Below are 23,124 nucleotides of genomic sequence, written 5' to 3' on the forward strand. Positions count from 1 at the left end.
AAGCATTAAAAGCCTCGACTGGCCGGTTGTTTTCAACAGTCTTGTAAAAGTTGAGTTAATTGGGCTGATCACTGCAACTGTGAGCGTATTTAATTAAAGTGCAGCTTATTATTTTAATGGGCAGCAAAGTGAACATAAATATGTTTAAAGGGTTTGGGCACACACTTGTTTTTAATTTGTTCATTTTAAATTGATCTTGTTTATGAAGTCTGTGTAGTGTTTTTTCGTGTGCAGGAAATACTTAATAATCTTTAACAGCAAAACTAAGTTTGACAAACCTAAACTAGACCAAAGTACATGCCTGAATCAGCCAGTGCTCCTTTAACTAAGAGCTCTTCTACTGTGCATGTTGGAACAGCCTCCACTAGTCTGGGCTGATGATCCAGGAAACTGTTCAGATGTCCTGCTTTGTTTCCCAATAGAGCTTTTCAGATCTCCACTCAAGGCTTAAAGTATTTACAGCGCTGCAGTCTGCTTTTCCTCTAGCAAAGCCTCCCTGAGGACGGCATTACAGCTAATGGGAGAGATATGGCCAAACAGATGGAGCTGGCATGTTGCAGAGACCCATCCAGTGTCTATGAGACTTTGAGATGCTTCCTAGTTTGTTTATTTTAGAGAGTTGGACAAATTTTTAGGTTAAATCTCAAATATCATTTCCCTCACAGGACTGAATGGTTTAATTGTGAGCCAAGTTCCAAACTGGATGGTGTCATTTGTAAAGAATTAGAAGGGTGAGGAAAATTCCCCTGAAGAAATGTGACATTGTGAATGTGCTGTGCCGTTAAAAGAAGTGTCATTTTGTCATTTTAATGGAATATACAGACTTCTGGTTTCATTTTTTCATTCTGAAAATGTTTAATTTTTTTATTTTTCATAATCAAGTGTCTTTCTGTTGCTCAGTGATAGAGAACAAAAGAGACTTGGTTAATGAAGGAGAAAATACTGTTTACAAATACAGACACACATACAAAATTCAGCCCCAACAGCATGAGTGGTAGCACAGATTTAGGCTATAAAGACAGCTATTATACAACTATTTACATGAACTGCTCTGCAGTTTGAAGTCTCTGTAAGGATGCATTTAATCATCAAAACCCTAATGCATTTATACATTTGGAAATAAAGCACCTTTAGTTTTCATTTTGATATGGTGGGTTGTATGTTTACAGGGTCAGTTCACCAAAATTACAAAAAGACAAGTGATTTCCCCCATAACCCTAGCTGTGCAGATGATGTATTTTCATTTAAAGGGTTAGTTCTCCCCAAATCATCTTCATTCATCTTCTAACCGCTTCATCCTCTTGAGGGTCACGGGGGGGCTGGAGCCTATCCCAGCTGACATCGGGCGAGAGGCAGGGTACACCCTGGACAGGTCACCAGACTATCACAGGGCTGACACATAAAGACAGACAACCATTCACGCTCACATTCACACCTACGGACAATTTAGAGTTATCAATTAACCTAGTCCCCAATCTGCATGTCTTTGGACTGTGGGAGGAAGCCGGAGTGCCCGGAGAGAACCCACGCTGACACGAGGAGAACATGCAAACTCCGCACAGAAGGGCTCCCATGCCCGGGATCGAACCGGCAACCCTCTTGCTGTGAGGCGACAGTGCTAACCACCACACCACCGTGCCGCCCCTCTCCCCAAATCAAAAACACATTTTTTTTCTTCTTAGTGCTGTTAAACAAATAAGATTGTTTTGGTGTGAGATGCCGAGTGTGGGAGATATCGGCCGTGGTAAGAGATAAAACGTGTTTTTGATTTGGCATCGCACTGTCCCTTTAATGCTGTTTTTAGAGTTTCAACAGTTTTCATTGTTTCTTCAATAGAAAACAGTCTGAGGGAAAAATATTGACAAGAACCAAATTATGTTAAATGCCATTTTTAATGCTTCTAATAAAAAAAAAACAAAATCTCTATTCTAAGTCTTCTGGTTTGGTAAATCAGCATGTATTTAGGAAGATATTTAAGGTTAAGAAGTGTTTGCACATGGTGCAGAATCTGACCTAATTAGCCACTGATGTTACACACCTGTAACACTCCAGGTGAACAACAATTGAGCTGACACAGGGAGGATGAATTGTTTATGTTCGCAACAATTTAAGATATCTACCTTACTTAACCTAAACTAAAGCCTGACCTGCCCACATCAGCAGTAGCCTAATGCATTTTCTTTTTTTTTAAGATTATTTTTTTTTGGCTTTTTGCCTTTAATATACAGGACAGTGTGAAATGGGGAGACAGAGAGAGTGGGGGGGGCGACATGCAGTAAAGAGTTGTAAGCTAGAGCGTGGCATCACCTCTATACATGGGGCGCTGGCACTATCCACTAAGCTACCAACGTCCCTCTAATGCATTTTCAATTAAAAGCAAGTCACATAACCAAAGGTTTACGTTTGTTACATGGTTTAAGTTTTGTACGTAAGTTTACTTACATTATGTATGTCACATAAATTTAGTGCATTGTGTAAATTAACTTGCGTATGTTAAGAAAACTCAACATTGACTTCTCATTACACTCGGTACACAAACAGCAGTCTCCTGGTTGAAAGTCCTGTGTTTGTCTGGCTAATCTACCCACCCTGAGCGCCTCCTTGTGTAGACTTTGTCGCTCTTTATACTTCCTCCTTTGCTCCCATCATTATTACGAAGGCTTCTAGAGACCGCCACCTAACAATAAACATAAATATACTGCAGGAGGTAATCTATGCCACAGGTTACAACTGATAGCAGCCATTTAATGGGTTGATAACATTAAACCGGTTAACTATATGTGTGGTTAGATGCCATCAGAGGTGAGTGGGACGATGTGTTTTTGCAATTTGGATGAACTGACCCTTTGAAGTTCTTCTAAAAGGTACCATGGTTTGTTCGAGGTGTGACAGCAGTCTGTCTGAACACATTTTAATCTGACAGAAACTCTCTATTCATAACACAGATACATAATTGATTGCACAGATGTAGAATTCCTGATACGTGATACAACTTGTGTTAAAACACAAAGTCCCTGAAAGGAGTGATCCAAGAGGAAAGTAGCACAGCACAGCAAGTAGGAAAAAGTGATTTACTTTGTACAAAAGTGTAGTGCAAAGGAAGTCATTTAACATTCTTTCCTAATTGTGTGCTGTGCTACCTGTCTCTATTTTTTGTTCCTTTTGATTGTTATATTTTTAGGGCAGTCCTCATTTAAGAAAGCACAGTAAATTCCTCTCCAGGCTGAAAGGGATTTACAATAAGCACCACACTTGTATTGTCCTCTGTTTAGTTCTCCTGTCTTAGCATAAAGCAGTATCCATGGCAAAAAGATCAAGTAATCCCAGCCAGAGATTCTGCCACTCCTCTCATTATTCCCTTTGTCCCATTCTCACTGGATGCTAGGTGCCACCAGGTATCCATTGAAGGTGATGTAAACATCCACGTCGTCACTGTAAATGGCGTTCTCCCTCTCCCTCTTGTAGAGTCGGACCCAGACCTCGTCGTTCAGAGCCAGATCCATCATAACACTCTGGCTCTGCATGATGGACCTCTCACTGGGCTGAGCGTACAGGATCACCTGCTCCTTGTCGTTGTGCATCAGGTGGAGGTAGGTCTCCTTAAAGTTCCAGGTGTGGATGTTAACGTTGAAGAAGTAGATCCCTGGCACATAGCAGTAGAACTTGCCCTTGAACATGTTGAAGTGCCCGTGGAGGTTGACGAACACCGTGTCGAACACCAGCGCCTGGTAGTAGTCGATGCTGTGCAGGGACTTGCGGCGTCCCACTGAGAAGGAAGAGTAGGGGATCTTGCAGGCGTCTCCAGGTGCACCCACCTGGCCTTTGGTGCCTTTAGGGCCCATGGGTCCTCGGTGGCCGGGAGGTCCCTCTAAACCGGGCTTGCCAGGTGTACCCTTGTCACCTCTGTCTCCTTTATCACCTGCGTGGACAGGAAGGAACACAAGTGAGTGGTGCAGACAGAAACATCTGGAGCATAATCTTTTTCCTTTTTTTTAAATTTAACTTCATAGGTGGGAAGTAACTAAGTACATTTAAGTACGCAGAACACTGAAGTATTGTTCTGAAGTATGTATTATAAGCGGCTATGGAAATGAATGAATACTGGTACTAGTAAAGGATCTGAACACTTCTTCCACCTCCTTTTAACTTGAGTGTAAGTAGGAACATTTTAATATTTTAGCTTCTATGTTTTTTTCATAGAGGAAGAATTATATATTGCTTGCTGAAATAACACTGACATCCCCTTTTTTCAGTTGAGATGTTAATTAGTCCTCATTGTGCCCAACAACAGTCAGCGCTGGTCCAGACTACATGATTTCATCCCTAATTGTCTGTAGTGCAGCTGTTATTGAGTAAACAACAGGTCCAAGCTCTTGTTACAAAGCAGTCAATTCATTTTGACATGCACATGATGCCATTAAGCCTTTCTGTCTTTTATAATGGTTAATAATTTCAGAAATGGACATAAATTTCAGCAAAGCTTTCACGTCTTACGTTCCAAATCCTACTCATAAATCTGAGGTAATTTTGTTGAACCAGTGCTTATCCTAATTTTGTGCTCCTTGTAGACTGTGAGACAAAATGTTCTGACAGAGATGTGTAAGGAGGATCTGTCTGGAAAATGTGTTCAGGTGCCAGGAGTTTTAAAATGCTGAGTCAAACCCCGTTTTATGTAATCTATGACCTTCACTGGCCTCTACTGAGGACCAGTAGGAACTGCAATAACATTTATCTACGATAATTTATTTCCGTAAGAGGAGCTGGTAATGCCAAAGGGTATCAAACATCACAGTAATAGGTTACAGGCGAGAGACAACTTAAGTTTAGTGTAAATTAAAGGATATTAAAGGAACAGTGTGTAGGATCCATTGGATTTCGTAGAATCTTGCGGTGAGGATTGCTAATTGTTATGTATCAAGCTTGAACTCCTGGTTAATATTCATTTTTCATATGTTCATTGTTCAGGACATTTTTACCGAGAGCTGAATTATGTACAAAAGTCTCTTCCTCTCCAAAACAAATGGACCAGGTGATCAAAACAGGTAAAAACACTGAACAAAGCAGTTTAACATTTAAGTCAGTGTTTCTCTGACACTGCTTGGCTCCTTGCAGATGGGCCACTAGCTGAGCACCTGCCAATGTGCGCTCACCTTTTTTCTCTGATAATTTAAGATCTAGACATTAAGTCGGTTTTTACCAAAAGCCAAATTATCGGCAGAGGTTTCTTCCTCTACGGAACGAACAAACCTGAAGATTTAAACCAGTAAAAATGCTGAATAAAGCAGTTTTACGTTACAAATCAGTGTTTTTCCTATGCTGTTCAGCTTTCGGTGGAGGGGCTACTAACTACAGTGGCTGTCGCGAAAATGTGAATGGCTCTATCTAAAGCCAGTGTTTGGTTTGTCCATCCTGGGCTACTGTAGAAACATGGCAGTGCAACATGAGGATATCCATGTCATTTCCAGGACCCGCTCCCTATTTAGATATAAACGGCTCCTTCTAAGGTGACAAAACATGAGGATTCTTATTTACAGGTGATTATACACTAAGAAAAACATACTTATTATATTATTTTCTATTTCTGCCATTATATATCTCTAAACATTGGACTGAAAACTCATTGTGACCTGATTTTTTTCTCATAAATTCTCCTAAATCCTGGGCTAAATAAACTATTTAAGATGCAATTGGATTATTTGAAAAAATAACAAAAAAACCAGACCTATTCCCTTTTTTATTTTCATATGTTCTTATGTTGACTCATGCTAAGGTCATCAATCTACACTAACTCCCCCAAAAAATGGATTTTAGAGATTTGTGAAAATTTACTAAAAGTAAAAAACTGAAAAATCACTGACATAAGTCAGACCCTTTGCTACTACTCTTGAAATTGAGCTCAGGTGTTTCCCATTTCTCTTGATCATCCCTGAGATGTTTCTACACCTCGATTGGAGTCCACCTGTGGTAAATTCAATTGATTGGACATGCTTCAGACAGGCACACACCTGTGCATATAAGGGTGTCGCAGCTGACAATGCACATCAGAGAAAAAAACATGAGTTTAAAGGAGCTCCCTGCAGAGCTCGGAGATATCAAGGCACAGATCTGGAACTAGAACAAAAATTCCTGAGTGACCCCTGCAATTCTTAAATCCTTGAAACATTTAAATATATGTTTCTCCACCTGTTAAGTTAATTAGTCACATGTCTCCACATACAAACCCCAAATCGTTTCATTCATATACTCAGATTCACATGTAGTACTGTTATAATTGTTAGTTGGAGGTGTTAGTCCTCAGTGGCTCTCTTCTTGTTTATATCCTGCTTCCAAGTTGGATTCTGTTTAGCTGCCACAACAACCAAACACTGTTTGTCTGCATGGATTTTGAAATTCTATGTGACTTGACAGCACGCTCTGAAAATGATTAATGGGCTTATGTATGTTCGCTTGTCACCACTCCTGACTGAAATGTCACTGGTTAAGTGAACATTTTAAGGGTTTGCTATTGTTCAAAGGATACAAAAACCTCTTTGCTATGAAAGTGACAAGTGACACTGCTTATTGGACTTCATAAGCTCCATCACCGTATCAGTGCGGAGCAGCTGGAATAAAAAAGGCCCGTGAGCTAAGCAAACACTTTCAGTGATAAACAGAAGTGAATAAACTAAGAAACAACAGACTATAATAGCTGGAGGAAAAGTGAGTGACAGGAATTTTACCTGGGTAAAATTTAAAACTCCATGGATGTCAAACTTTGATACATATATATGTAATATTTAGCTCTTTGAGAGAAATCTGTCTATGTAGGTCCTAATGTAGTCATGAGTTAAACACCTCTGGGTTGGGTAAACCACACAGGAAGAAGCCACAGTGCTGCCCTCGCTTCCTGGACACCCGAGGTAAACATCAGTGATCCTCTGTACAGATGCATAATTATCTGTCCAGCTGTGACCAGTATCCACACAAAGAGCCCTGGGGAGAGTTAAAGCAGTTTCCACAAACAGCAGCTTAGCAGCACCACTACACTAGAAGGCCATATATGGCACCTTTGTCCTGAAAACAAATAACTTCATGCTCACCTGAACTTCTGACCAGATAAAGTGTATATAATGAGAGGTTTGAGTATATAGCATGAAAGTCAAAATATATAGAATGAAAGTTTGAATATATGGAATTAACCATAAGTGTTTATGTAGAATGGACCTTATATAGAATCAAACTTAAATATATGGAATACAGAATATATATATATATATATATATATATATATATATATATATATATATATATATATATATATATATATATATATATATATATATATATATATATATATATATATATATAATAAAAGCTGGAATATATGTAATGAACCTTAAATGTATATGAACTACGGAAAGTCAGAATATACATGATGAAAGTTGGAATATGTGGAATGAACCTTGGATGTATGGAATCAAATTTACATATATGGACTATGGGAAGTCAGAATGAAAATTGTAATATATTGAATGAACTTTGAATGTATGGAATTAAAGTCTGAATATATGGAATGATCCTTTGAATGTATGGAATACAACTTGAATATATAAACTACAGAAAGTCAAAATATTTATAATGAAAGTTGGAATATATGGAATGAAACTTGGATGTATGGGTTGTAAGTCTGAATATATGGAATGAACCTTTGTATATTTGGAATAAAACTTGAATATATGAACTATGGAAAGTCAGAATATATAATGAAAGTTGGAATAAATGAATGAACCTTAAATGTATGGATAAAACTTGAACATCTGAACTATGAAAAGTCAGAATATATACAAGGAAAGTTGGAATATAAGGAATATACTTTGAATATGTTTAATTAAATCTGGAACATACAGACTGAAAATTACAATATATAGAATGAACCTTTGAATATGTGGAATAAAACTTTATTATATGAACTATGACAAGTCAGAATATGTATAAAGAAAGTTGGAATATATGGAATGAACCTTGAATAATTATAATGAATGTTTAAATATGTGTATGGAATGAAGCTTGAATATTTATGATTAAAGTTGGAGCATATGGATTAAAAGTTTGAATACATAAATTGAACTCTGAATCGATGAAATTAAAGTTTGAAATATGGAATGAACCTTGAATAAATGGAATGAGACTCAATATATAGAATAAATATTTGAATACATGGAATGAACCTTGAATATAAAGAGTGAAACTTTAAATAAATTAAATGAACCTTTGAATATACGGAATGACAGAATATATCGAATGAAACTTTATTATTATTGAACGAAATCTGACACCATCAAGATACTGGACCAATTGTGTGTTTTAACATGATTTATCAGTATGAGTGTTCCTACAAGAAGTAACACTGTGACTGAGTCAGCACAAAATAATCTTGTAACAGCAATTCTAAGTAATGAAGAGATAATGAACACCCTGGCGAATGCACGCATGGGCCAAAGATATCTTAAAAATCTATATAATATGAGATCTCAAGGTCCAGACTACAAAGTGAAAATCTCAAACAAAACATGAGTTATGTAACTGTATCTGAACTGCACTTATTTTAATGTTGTGTAAAATATAATTTGATCCTGTTGATGTAGACATAATGTCAAAATTGTGTGGGTGCAGATTTGCCTTTGTCCATGAATGTAGGTTCTGGTTCCTTTTGAGATATTTGGCTGATTGCTCTCTGAAATTGAGATTGGCTCACTGACTGATTGTGGGTCACACTGTTTAAATCCAATCACCACAGCTTTATGAGAGCAAATCCAACTGAAAGCAGGCTTTATTGTTTTCCAGTTAGTGAGTCAGTGCAACACAGAGAGGAAAAAACTAGATTTGCTCCAAGGTCAGTGTGTTCCTTTGTGCATGAATACACATGTGTATGTGAGTACCATATGTTTCTGTGTATTTGTGTACGTATGTGTGCTTCCCGCCACATAAGCAAGTTCAGTGCCAGGTGAAAGTGCCTGTTAAGACCTCCCTCATTGCACAGCTGCAGTACACCAACGCTGTGTACTTCATTGCCTCATTTGTAAGAAAAGCAACAATTAAAGGTTCTTTTTTTAAATTTCCATCCAAGTTATCCAAGACCTTGAATACTAGGGGAAAAAAGGATAGCAAGAGTTCAGTAATCCTTGTGATCCCTCACTGGCTTCCCACCAATGAAAAATCTGACCTAATCATGGCCTATGTGGCCCAATGGAAAGTGCTGTTTCACTAACAAAGACATTCTGTGATGTAAACTGCGTCCAACACATCAAAATTTTACTTTGATTTCATCAGTGGAAAAGTTATGAGTTCTTCTGCAGAATGAAAGGGCCTTGTTGGCCTTAAACTTTGCGTGTCTATTAGGATATGGAAAAATAATCTAAGGGTGCTTTCACACCTGCCCTGTTTGGTTCAGATGAAGCAAACTTAAGTTCATTTGCCCTCTAAGAGTGGTTTGTTTGGGCAGGTGTGAACACAGCAATCACTCTCAGGTGCGCACCAAAACAACTGGACCGAGACCTTGAAGAGATGGTCTCGGTCCAGTTACAAACGAACTCTGGTGCAGTTAATTTGTAGTGAGAATGTGTTCCGACCTGGATCTGAACCAAATGCAGTCACATGACACATTGTTTGGGTTAAACATGAGCATGTTACAGTCTTGGAGGATTATTAATGTGCACCCCCTCCTGTACTGCCTTAATATGCACATTCAGCACATCCAGTGCATCAAAACATTGTTTTCTAGTTGGAGCCACGCCTCGTTTTCAAACTGTATGGTTTGACTAAAATGAACAATGACAGCAATATAGTCCACGATGAGCAGCGCTAAAATCAACCTGCGTAGTTGTCCCTCCATTGTGACATTAGAAAGTGTCACATTTATCTTGCAAGTGTACTCTTCTTCAAGATTTGCTTTACTTCCTGGATTTTTCCCGCATTAAAATTCTGACCAATCAAGAGCAACTTTCTTGCGCAAGACATTTTTTCTGGTCCAACTGTAAATGCTGCCGTAAGAACATGAACCAACTCTAGGCAATTATGCAACTCTGTGACAAAATTAGTCCCTGATTCGAACCAAAGCAAGACAGCTCTAGGTCTGAAAGCACCCTAACTGTGTCTTTACTTATCTCCTTTCAGTTTAAGTATTGTGGTAAATCACACAAACTGACTTAGGTTCTATCGCTATAGAATATTTGCACAACTTGAAGCCTCTTTGTAAACATGTTTTTAACTGTTCCTGCTTCAGGTTGCAATTTTTAAAATTGCATTCTATATTGATCTGAATTTGATTTATCAATCAGCTTCAGTCTGTGTATTATTATTTTTGTATGTGTGTGAAAACAAGAGAGGGAAAGGAAAATGTTCTTTTCAGAGTTCAGCAGTTGGACTGGTTCGGGGGTTGATGGCAGGTCAGAACAGACTTGGCATGTTCAGTTATCAAATGACGAGCAGATAATGTGTGATGACACATAGCTTGGACCGCTCTGGTTGAGTTGGCTGCTAAGGCTCTGATATTAGATACACATGTGCAAATCCCTCTCCAGCTGTGATTGTGCATCTCTTGGATATCAAAAAATACTTGTATTTTAATCCTTTTTCTCTTGTCACATTTGTCTATCTCTCTGTTTCTCCCCTGTGGAAACAGACTTGTGCATACAAATATGGCCAAACAAATGCATAAACAGATTTTCTCATACAAACTGTCACAGATATGACTGTGACAGGGCTGACTGTGAGTGCATGGAATTGAATCAATCATGTGTAGCAAGTAAAGGTCATATCGGGTCGATGCGGTTCCTAGTATCCTAAGACCTGACCAGCGGGCTTGAGTCAGGCCGAACAGAAAATAAATTCCATCTTATATTGTGGTTGCTTTTATGTTGTTTGTAGATGTTAAGTTGAAAAAAGGCAACCCTTCGACCCTTTCAGGTTCACTGAAACTTGGCTTTTCAGGCTAATAAAACTTTCAGAGCTATTATTCCCTTTTTGTCCTTACAATTTCTTCAGTTTCTTCATTTTCGTGGCCTTCCACTGTGGACTCAAAGAGCGACTCTCTCTATCAAACTCAGACCAAACTCAGATCAAACAGTAAAACCAAGTAGTGCTCTCAGAACACTGCGCTCTGAGAATGCAGGGTTACTTGTGGTTCCTAAAGTTTCCAAAAGTAGAAGGAAGCCAGAGCCTTTAGCTATCAGGCTCCTCTTCTGTGGAACCATCTTCCTGTTGCGGTCCGGAAAGCAGACACCATCTCCACATTAGAAAATAGACTTAAGACTTTCCTCTTTGATAAAGCTTATAGTTAGGGCTGGCTCAGGCTTGCCTTGGACCAGCCCCTAGTTAGGCTGACTTAGGCCTAGTCTGCTAGGGGACCTCCTATGATACACTGAGCCCCTTCTCTTCTACTCTTTTGCTCGCTCTCAGATTCTGAAGAGTTGGTTCTTCTTCTCCACTGTCTCACAGGTTCCCTTGAATCGTGGCTACGCCTGGATCATGGGTCTTGGTTACACCAAATTTTTCCTTATCTGCTGTGACGGTCAAAGGACAGCGGGATGTCGTATGCTGTAAAGCCCTGTGAGGCAAACTGCAATTTGTGATATCGGGCTTTATAAATAAAAGTGAATTGAACTGAATTGAGTATGTAGTACCAAGATTTTGTTACTGCATTGTCTATTTCTCGCCTAAATTGTCCTCAGAAAGATATTTAAGCTTACCATTTATCTATGGCTCGAGATTGTTTGTTACCAACCAGCTGCCATGTTGTTGCCTGTGTCTAAACAGACAAGCTCACATTACATCACCCACCAATAGGAGCATTTATTGATCCAGTGCAGCGCAGTGCATTCTTGTAGCTGCAGGTTTTTTACCTCTTGAGCAAAAATAATTACCACTGTTGTTTTTTTTTTCTGTTGTCTCTGGTCATGTAGCACCAATTTCAAAAGCATTTGTGTTCTCATGCACTGACAGACTAGTTTTTTATGAAAAGACCTTCTTCCAGCAATAAAATACTTCTTTATCCATCAATGCATGGTTACACTTCTGCAGCACTGTTCCATTACAACATACATGGTTACTCCTCTGATTAAATAATCGCCTTGCTGACACACAGCCATCTGGAAAACCAGAAGCTGAGGTCTGATTAAGGAAATGTAGCATGAATCAGGCAGATAATAACACGATATGTGGGAGGGATGGTTTTTGGTGAATGAACATGTAACTGCAAACTCTGTGTTTCTGCTAATAGAATAAAAGACACACAGATAAATGACAAAGACTGACTAGTCATTGCATCCTGCAGGATCAGGAGACAAACTGGAAACAGAAAACTGGGGAACTGCCGAACAGACAGGAAGTACCATTCAGCAGTACTCCGTAGCTAACAATAGCTAATCCAAGCTGTGGTACCTTTGAGGATGGTCATGTTGATGACAGTGCGGACCTCGGGCATCTGATATTGGGCCGCGGCTGCAGGCGATTCCTGGTGATCGCAGCATCGCCTGCAGAGTCTGGAAGGCGGTCTGGAGGGGGACGGGACGCAGCAAACCAGGGGGAGAAGCAAAAGCAGCCTCAAACACACCACCAACATGGCTGTCACAACCTGGGAGGAGGAAGAGTGGAAAAGTTATGTGTAGGAGTTGTATGTTTCTTCAACTGTATGTCCATATGAAGTCATAGCATAATACATTATTTTTACAGTGAGGGGCTTTCTTACTCTCCTCTCCAGAGGAACTTCTACAAAGTCCAACAAGCTAAATCCTAAAAAAAGAAAAACACCCAGACCAACAATTTTGGGTCCATTCTGTGGTTTGGTGGGGTTTTTTAACATTCCTGCTGAGAACTGGCCAAGTGTCAAGATATTTCCATGACAAAAACAGAGTTTGAGGGTTTTCTTCTCACGAATTGAAAATATTGACAGTATTCATGTAGCTTTGCTCGTAGTCAGAATCAACAAGCAAACTATTGTCTTTTTGGACTCGTGATTTTGCGCAAGTGCACAACAATCAAACAGAGAAATCCAATGTCACAAAACACAGGACTTTCCCTGGCATTCAGAAAAGTGTGAAACCAAGTGAACTTTGAGTCATTTTAACTTTCAAGGACTTAAAAAAAACAGCGATATCAAAGTCAAAGCCACAGATGACTGACTGTCTTGTGACCCAAGAGTTCTCATGTGGGATCCAGAGGAATTGGATTAAGAAATATAACCCCAGGAGAAAAGCTATAGATTTGGGAGGGAGGGAGTTATGTGGCCTTCTATATGTGCACACATGCACACCTGGACTCGATTGGATGTGAAAACATCAGCAGTGTTTTGATTCTCTCTGCATAAGCTCACAGTAAGATGCCCTTTCACATACATTTCCAGGGAAAATATGTGCTGCTGAACCTGTTACCCTTGACACACACACATTTCTCTCTGCTTGCTGATACACATTTCTGCAACACCACTAAAAACAAATAAATAAAAATTGAAAATTGGCAAAAGCTACTAGATTTCCTCATTTGACTTCACTGAAAGCTTTCAGCTGCATTAAGCAATAATGAGACTTTGTAGAACAAGAATCTAAGGTTACAAAGACATTTATGGTGCAGTGTGGCAATGTAAAATAACATAATACAAAACATATGGCATTTACTTGATGTACCCAGAATGCCTTGTGGTATACTGAGTGCATATGTTTCTAGGTAGTATAATCCTCGGGGGGCTGGAACCTCCAAACCCAGTGTGTCATAAGAGACCATGTGATGTGGCATAAAACCCAGCTGGTTCAAAAGGGTCGGCGATCCTCTTTGATATTAAGTGCCGTTTTTAAATTTTCATGTTAATCACTGTGCTGTATAGCTTGAGGCACTGGTTTTTAGCAGCATATTTTATATATTACAACAGTGATTCCAATAAACAGTCCTCCTCCAAAAATAGATAATTAGTGCATGGCGGCAGATCTTATCATGACAGGCTACAACAAATAAATGAATGCATGGGAAATACTGCACTTAGGGTGCTTTCACACCTGCCCTGTTTGGTTCGGTTCAATCAAACTTAAGTTCTTTTTCCCCCTAAATGCGGTTCGTTTGGGCAGGTGTGAACACAGCAATCCCACTCGGGTGTGCACCAAAACAACAGGACCGAGACGTTCTTGAAGAGGTGGTCTCGATCACCTTACAAACAAACTCTTGTTTGGTACATTTGTGGCGAGAACGTGGAACCTGGATCTGAACCAAATGCAGTCACATGACACATTGTTTGGGTTAAACATGAGCATGTTACAGTCCTGGAGGATTATTAATGTGCACCTCCTCCTGTACTGCCTTAATATGCACATTCAGCACATCCAGTGCATCAAAACATTGTTTTCTAGTTGGAGCCGCGCCTCGTTTTCAAACTGTATGCTTTGACTAAAATGAACAATGACAGCAATATAGTCCACGATGAGCAGCGCTAAAATCAACCTGCATAGTTGTCCCTCCATTGTGACATTAGAAAGTGTCACATGTATCTTGCAAGTGTACTCTTCTTCAACGTTTGCTTTACTTCCTGGATTTTTCCCACATGGAAATTCTGACCAATCAAGAGCAGCTTTCTCACACAAGGCATTTAATCTGGTCCGCTTGTAAATGCTGCCGTGAGAACATGAAGCAACTCCAGGCAATTATACAACTTATGTAACAAAATCAGTCACTGATTCAGACCAAAGCAAGACAACTTTAGGCCTGAAAGCACTGTTATTGCTGGTGTGCCATTAGTTAAGCTATGGCGTGCCAATGGTAGCATATTGCATATATCTTCATGCATATGTGCGATACTAGATGTTAATTGCTACATATGATGTGATGATTGTAAGGTTTTATTGATGTTGCTATAATCAACATATTCCAAATGGATTCTCTGATTACTTGACAATAAAATTGGTGCCTTGCATTCATAAACCCACAAAAAATAATTACCTAATTCTGCTTTTTCCCACAGCTCTACAGACTTTCACAGTGTAACATCTGTCTGATCATCATGTTGGTTTTCCTGCCTGCAACTTTACTGTTTTGGTTATGTGACCGCTTCCCTCCTAGCTCTGCTTTTGGTCACAGCAGGATGCTGCTTTCAGCATAAAAGCTCTAAAACCCCACTGTACACTTCCTCAGAACGACAGATAGGCAAAGTTAGAAACTACTGCAAAAGGAGCATTTAGCAGTTAAAGAGCCAGATATTTCCAACAGGGATAAAAGGTGATCAAAAATATGAGGGGAAAATGCAATTAGTGATCCACATGTAAATTGTCTCACCAAAATATTTGAAAACACAGGCCTCAAAACCTTTAATCTCCCTCAGATTTCTTCAATAGGTCTTTTTAAAGGTCAAGTGTGTGGGATCTAATGGTAAATATTGGCAGAAATCAAGTATAATACATTATTACTATGTTTTCTTCAATGTATAATCACATGAAACTAAGAACTGCTGTGTTTTCATTACCTTAGAATAAGCCATTTCTAACTATGCACAGAGTCCACTATTTTGTTTCTACCAGGGCTCAAAAGGGACAAACCATGCACTGATGTCTGGGTAGGGCCATTTGAGTATTTACGTTTTCCCATCCTCCTGTTTTCGTATTGGCCACCATAGTTCTCCTACATGCTTGGTCCATAGGAGAAGTTTCAGTTGGTTGCAATCTGCAACCTCACCACTAGATGCCACTAAATCCCACAAACTAGACCTTTTAATACAGTGGTTCCCAACTGGTGGGTGGCAAGTCCATTCTGAATGGACCACATGTGACTTCCAAATGTGTCAAATCACTTTATTTTGAAGAACAGTGAATTTGTGGCGCATAGCTTTTAAATTGTAGGTGCCATTTCCTGCTGTAGAGTGAGTGACTAATGGAGAGCTACCTGACAGAGACAGCAAACTAGCTTGAGGACATGGGCAAACACAGATATGACGCTGAATGTATTAAACTGCGTGGACCTTGATCTAATGACTAAGGAGAAATCTGGACCCTGCTACTGGACTAGTTGGAAACCACTGCTTTAATACAAAGGTTGATAGCTACATAAAATCATTAAAGCTGTATTTATTTATTTTTTTGTCCATACGGGCAGAAAAAGTAAAAGACATATTGCTGTTTTTATTAAAGGGCCAGTGTGTAATATTTGGCCAGTGTGTATTTGTAATATAGCAAGGGCCTTCTTGCTTTAGAGAGGTCGCCATCTTGCACCGCCATGTATGTACGGCAGCCCTAGCGGACAATCCAGCTAGCCAGAGAACGCGTTTCGCGTGTATAAATGAACCAACGAAGACAGCGGAAGGAAGGAAGGAAGGAAGAAGGAGGAGGAAACAGCAGAGAGTGTTAGTAGTTCGTCGATAGAGAGTAGTGAAAAGTTTTTTTAGTTATAAAGTTTGCGAATGGACCACACTTACCACGCAACAGGAGAGAATGAACCCGAACCGTCATCTGCGAGGAAAAGAAGACGCAACTTCACTCCTTGTGATGCACTCTCTGCGGCACTTTTCCTCCTGATGATATATCTCCCCAACGATGGTAGCAGTAGCACCAAATCCCATTCTGTGCATTCAGCCTCTCTTCTTGCCCGCTCAGCATCCAACACATGGAGTTCCTCATCTGTATGCTCCGGCTCAAACAGGTATGGCTCTGGGCCTGTGTCCGCTACAAGAAACTCTTCAAAATCACGTTCAAAGTCGTCCATTGCAGCGACTATAGTCCGGAGATATTGCTAGGCTAAATAAACAGCTGAGCTCTGTTTACAGGCTACGCTGTCAGTCAGTGTGCCGGCTGGAGATTGAGCAGAGAGGGGAGGGGGGTCCCCACTCGGAATGGTAAACGAGTATGTGTGTAAAGTTATGAAGTGTGTCTGTTGCGCTAGAAGAGTCAGAGTTTGGGACGGAGTCTTTTACCCCCTGGAGTGTTACTGGAGTTTCTGGAGTGCTCAAACGGGCCTTTTTCCTGAACGCTCCTCTGGTCTCCTGCTCGTGAGGGATTCATTACAATATCGTAACATGGTTTAGATTTCTAAATAAACATACAACTTGTCGCTAGATAGACCTACTCCTGAAAAACTCGTGCACAAGGCTTTTTGTCCCTACGAGGCCACCGTCATTTACCCGACGGGAGGGGTGAGCGAGTGAACCCTGCAATCTAGAATTTGGCCACTGATGTCACTGTTTTCAACCCATTTTACACACTGGCCCTTTAAGTTTTTAGGAATGATACATAAGCAAACAGTTGCCTGATTACATATAACCTGACGTTGAATTGCTGGTCAGCTGACGACAAATATCAATCCAATATCCTTCCCTTTTATCTTTCTTTTGCTTTTTGACCAACTCCTGAGAAAAACATCTTTAGATGCTCAACTATGTTCACCATTCTCTAATCTTGTCTGTCTGCTGTTCAGTGCTGGGCAGGCAGTGTACAATGGGTTTATCAGATTTTATTTGCTGAAAACAGCTGCAGGGTGCTGTGGGGAATAGCTGATGAGAGTGGAATTTGAAGACCATGCAACCAAAACAATAAGCCAAAACAACTGCCTGAGAAACCCTGGCTTTCTATCCTGTGTTCTCCAGCTTTATCTCTTTCATTCCTTTTGTTTTTTTTTCAGTCTAAAGTATATCTCAGTTCTCCACTTTCTATCTCCCTTTCTCCCACTTTTCTGTCTCCATCTATTTCTCGCCGACCATCTTCACGTTAAGCCTCTGAATTCCACAAATATGTTATAAAAATCCTCTGAAAAGCGAGATGTAAAAGTGAAACAAAAACAAAAGGCAGATATGAGAGAGAAAAAATAAACATGGGAGAGAAAGATGAGAGAGATAACGGAGAGATTCCCGAGGGCTTTTACAATGATGGATGAATGTTAACTGGATTTGTGATGATAGATGGAGCATGACTGTGAGAAATGAAATGACTGGAGCTCTGGCTGCCATGATATTTTTATCCAACTACTGATAGTAAAATATAATCAAAACGGTTATTATCTGAATCTGCTTCAGTATCACAGCCAGCCAGATGTCAGAGGACACATTTCTGCTCACTTACGGAACATATTTGAAATATTAGTTCAGATTCACCATTTTTATTTGCTTGACCCACATACAGTACACATGATTATCTGCAATGGCCGCAACTAAATTATGGCTTCAATTAGTTGGTTACAAACTTCATAAACCATGAAAAGTACACAAAATAAATTGCAGTATTCATGTCATAAAGACAAAGGCATGAGCACTGAGTGGTTGCTGCAGCCCGATAGTGCTCACATTGGACCAAAAATTGCACCGTGTAGGGGACATAACAGATTACTTGGATTTCTTTCTTTTTTTTTTCTGTATGTTTTAAGGGAAACACGTCATCAGTGTGTGTCAAAGCCCGCTCACCCTTGAAGCAGGAGCCATTACTTCAACAAAACTGATTCAGGAGCAAAGGATGCTGCAGAGGAAATGTCTTCATCTGTGTGGAGGGTATGATACGCTGCATATGGTGTACAAACATTATAGATGTTTTAACAAAGCTGATATACTTTTGGTGCATTGCAGTTGCACTGGAAAATCGGAGTATCGCGTTGAAAATTCAAAATCAGATAGTTGGAGGAGCCTCACCAAGCCCGACCTAAAAATCCAAGATGGCTCTGCGATGCTGTATGCATCAGCAGTATTTAAAGCTGTAGTCATATACTGTTTGTAAGCACCTCTGTCTTATTTGTGTCTCATTTAAACAGTTGTACACACAGTCTCGTCCAACCTCTTTGTGTGGACATGTTGTTACAGTGTTTGTGTGCATAGAATATGGCGTTGTTATCAACTAGTATCGCTAACAATGGCTAATCTTGATCTTTTGACTTCTTGTACTGGAACACAATTAACTTGTATGTGATGTTATTCCCAGCTCGGACCCGACTTCTGAGGTTAGTGGAATACAGCATTTGACAGATTTAGCTTTGCTGCCATTTTGTCCCAGTGACCAACCATGGTACTGCAAACAAATTACAAAGACCAACCAGTGCTAGTGATGTCCAAATAAGCTTCATCAACCACCAGTTGTATTGACTGAACCCACTAGATGGCGCTCTTGGTGTAATGAAAAAGGCTCAAGGGATGGTAATGCAGCTTGGTTTTAACTAGCAATGGCCAAATAACACTTCATGAACCATTTCCTTTATTTTCTGAGTCCACTCTGGCACTCTTTGTTCAGCAAAGGGTTGAAACCAAACTGCATTGCCATCCCTTGAGCCTCTTTCATTACACCAAAAGCGCCATCTAGTGGGTTCAGAAAATAAAACTGGTTGTTCATGAAGCTTCATTTGGACATCACTACCGACCACCATTACAAAGAAGATATAAAACTGAATGGGCAGCAGCTTGGAGTCTGGTATCCAGTTAAAAGAATACATCCGTGACACAGGCTTTATAGAATGGGATTCAGCCATGTTTCTGTTACTTTACATCCATCTTACATCAGGCTCATTAACATTTTCATTACCAATAAGTGCCAGAAATGGCTGCTTCACCTAAAAAAAGCCATCAAGTACATGGTGGCCATGCATGAGACTTTACATACTGTAAAACTTCACAAAAGCCTTGTCCCAATTAAACTCCCCGTCCCTTTCACTGTCCCTGTGTGGCTGCGCATTTTGACAAATAAGCGCCTGTCTCAATTAGACGCTTGGTCTGGTTGCCAAACAGTTCATTTTGTTTGTTGAAGTTCTTCAGATGAATAAAACCAGGTTGTTGGCTACCTCAGATTATGTGTCAGTTTCTCGACTACCCTGTAAGTTATTCATATTCCTTTAGTCCATAAGAGTCCTCAGATCAAAAGAATCAAAAGGGTTTTTCATAAAAATTAATCAAAGTTCTGAGTATAAACTATAAACAGCATAAACTAGTGTTTGTATGCCAGGTGCCTTAATTCTTGAGTGCCGTAACTCTCTCTAGCCCTTTTTAGATAGGAATTGCGCAAATTTGCAGGAAAGCCCAATCAGTCTTCTTTCAGCATTGGCAGTATAAAAACAAAATCAGGGTGTGCAGCAAAATGCCGCCTGCCTACTTTTGTTTATACAGAATGCGCCTTTTTCGGGGCAATGGGGGGCGTGAGCAAGTAACAAAACTTGTAGCTCAGCGTGTGACGTAAACAGTGACGTGGGAGGGAAACCGTGGCTAGTCAGGCGATTCTCTCATAAGTCGGCCCGTTCTTCACCATCCCCGTCATCTGACGGTTAATGGCCTCTTCGTTTGCGAGGACAAGGAGGGCTCACAATTCCTTGTCTCCCCAGTTGCTCATATTTACAGTGTCTGTCAGGTTTGTGTTTCCCTCTTGCTACTAGCTGCTCGCTAATTCCTGCTATCAGCTGTTTCCTGTTTATCCACCGCCAGTGGGTCGCACGTGCGGCGTCATCAACAGCTCCTCCCACAAGTGATCAACAGTCACTCCCGTTGCAGAAGGGCGCCTTGGTCTGTTTAAACCAAAAAGGTTCCGCCAATATACCTGGAAAATTGGGCACCTCGGATCAACTTGCCAATCACAAAAAAATACTTTTAGCCTACTTATATATATGATTGTTCTAATTTGCCCTGCCTTTGTGCAACATATACATTTCACTGTCTGTCTGTTTTTCTCAGAACCTAATAATGTCAAATGATCCCACACACTGATTTCTTTGAAACTATGATCATGGATATGTTGAAAGTTGGGTTGCAACGGTACTGTGAAACCGTATAGGCTACTGTGGTATGAAAATATACTGTGTACATTTGCTTATGTTCGGTATAACACCGTGATATTTTCTGAGACATTTATTGTACCATGAAAATCTCACACTGCTGCAACCCTACCTTACAGTAATTCATGACACATTAACCTACTGGTTAGTTTATTCATTTTCCACACCCTCCATGCATGAGTAATACCTGCTGTTTATAGGTCTGTTGCAGGCTAGACAGACAAGTTTTGCAGGGGAAAAACTTCTTACCCATGAATTGTGGTTAGAATACATTGTGACAACCAACATTAAAATAGTTTCAGCCTTTCTTAGAAATAGATCCCATCCCTACAACAGATTAAAAGATTTCACAGTGTGTTTGGTAACTTGATATTTCCTGACACCTCTGTGTGACAGGAGCTGAGTTACTGCCATTTCATTATATCCTGACCTTGTGTTACCTCATCAGTCCTCACCCCTCCTCAGGCTTCAGGACCCCCCCGGAGCCCTGTGCACAATTTGCACCATAGTCATGATGACAACATGCCGCTAATAAACTGAACACACACAGGCGCGTAATAACCCAACCACAACACACATGCAACCCTCATAATGAAAACATTTAAGGAGCCACGTCTACAACGCCAGAGCATCAGTTTGGCATGCAACTGCGCTCCGGATAAACCACACACAACTCAAGTTACAGAACATACACACACACACATGCGCGAGCGCCGTGCGCTTTGAGAAACGTGTCAGTGAGCCGGCGCGTGAGACCGTGCACGAAGATGTTAGAGGTAACTTTTCCTAACAAAAAAAAAAAAACAAAAAACCTGCTGCTGAGTTGGCGACTTGTGAATAACTTCTTCAATCCTGCACGTCTCTGCAAGCACGCAAACGCGCCGCCGGGTGTTTCTTCTTCTTCTTCTTTATAATTTTTTTATGCAGCTCCGGAGGGTTATGTTGCAGAGTCGCTTCGACCGCGAGACGGATTGTCATAAAGTCGTTGTCACATCGTGTCAGAGTGTCTGGTCGCTTTTTCTTACCTGGTGGAGTTTCACTGAAGTTGAGGAGTAAAAAGCAGGCTGCTGGTGTCAGACTGAGAGGAGGAACTACTGAGGAGCAACCTCACTCATATATACACTCTCCCTCCCTCTCTGTCTCTACACACACACACACACACACACACACACACACACACACACACACACACCTTTACTCCCTCCCTCATCAAAGAAAGTCAACACTGTCCTTCTCCCCCATTATGTCCCCTCTACCCTTTTCCTCCTTTTCCTCCATCTCCTGTCCTCCACCCCTCCTTACACACCATCACTTACTGAAGACACTGCTGCACCTCCATCCAGAAGTTTCATTACAGAGAACATGAGGGAACTGTCATCACCCAAAGAGAAAACCATGTCAACTCTCCCTTTCCACTTTCCCTCTCTTTTTCTCCTCTGTCCACAATTTACTTTTCTGTGTCCATGACTCAGATTCTGGCCCGTTAACAACCGCTTTTCCTTCAATTTGTCCCATGTCGTCCAATTCTGCATGCCAAAAATAACTACATCATATCACCTCTCCTGGACTCCCACTCTAAGCTCTTAAATCACGCCGCAGAAGCTTCTTTTATATTGCTGTCATTTATATGAAGCTGTCATCCCTTTCAGCGCTCTCATCAGATTCTCTTCCCCTCTGTGTAAAAGACCCTGTCAAGATAATCTGGCTCAGAAGATAAAAAAATGAAAGAATCTGAAGAGTAGTACAGACAAAGTTAATCAGATACAGATCGCAAAACTGTGTTTGTTCCTCCCACACAGAAATGTATTTTTTTTTCTGAATTAAAGTTAGTGCTTCTCTTACTGTACTTTACATCCCATCTGTAAGTCTAGGCAAGTTCAAAGAACCATCAGCTCTGAAACACATGGTGTTCTCTTCCAGATGAATCCAGCAGACAATGCCGGATCTAACATCTGGGTGACCTCTGTGCCTCGGGTCCCCGTCTGCCAGTGGGAAATAAATATATAATATGAAATTGAGCATCCGCCACATATGCAATTGTATTTGTATATAAATGGAAACCTTTGCCAGAACAGACAGCTGTGATTGGTTTGTTGCTTAATACATGTCCGTATGAAGGGGAGGTGTGTAAATCCATGCACAGTATTTAGCATGTTTGGGTTGGGAAAAGAAAAAAGTGGAAACATCCATTGAGTGATACAGTAAAACATTCAATTCAATTCAGTTCAATTCAATGGAACTTTATTTATCCCGAAGGAAATTGTTGTGCAAGACGGCTTCAAATTACTGTAACAACCACAATTTGAACGATTCACAACCAGCATCACCCAGACAAACAATTGGTTCCCTGGATCAGGGTCACTCACTGAGCCCAGTTTTAGAACAATA

At 40.3% G+C, this 23,124-nt stretch overlaps 1 protein-coding gene across 3 annotated transcripts; it reads right to left on the reverse strand.

Moving 5' to 3' along the window:
• Positions 1-830: 830 nt before the first annotated feature.
• On the reverse strand, positions 831-22,148 carry c1qtnf6b (C1q and TNF related 6b). 3 transcript variants are annotated; one of them, XM_049570976.1, is made up of 3 exons: positions 22,053-22,148; positions 12,418-12,610; positions 831-3,919 (listed from the first exon to the last, which is right to left on the reverse strand). In XM_049570976.1, the coding sequence occupies exons 1-3, from the start codon at positions 22,131-22,133 to the stop codon at positions 3,372-3,374; spliced, it is 822 nt and encodes a 273-aa protein (XP_049426933.1). In that variant the 5' UTR covers positions 22,134-22,148; the 3' UTR covers positions 831-3,371. The 3 variants fall into 3 exon arrangements, with proteins under 3 accessions (XP_049426933.1, XP_049426935.1, XP_049426936.1); XM_049570978.1 differs by lacking the exon at positions 22,053-22,148 and adding an exon at positions 21,762-21,901; XM_049570979.1 differs by lacking the exon at positions 22,053-22,148 and adding an exon at positions 21,549-21,721.
• Positions 22,149-23,124: the final 976 nt, after the last annotated feature.

This window comes from Epinephelus fuscoguttatus, linkage group LG3, assembly GCF_011397635.1.
Source record: "Epinephelus fuscoguttatus linkage group LG3, E.fuscoguttatus.final_Chr_v1".
In the NCBI taxonomy this organism is placed as follows: domain Eukaryota; kingdom Metazoa; phylum Chordata; class Actinopteri; order Perciformes; family Serranidae; genus Epinephelus; species Epinephelus fuscoguttatus.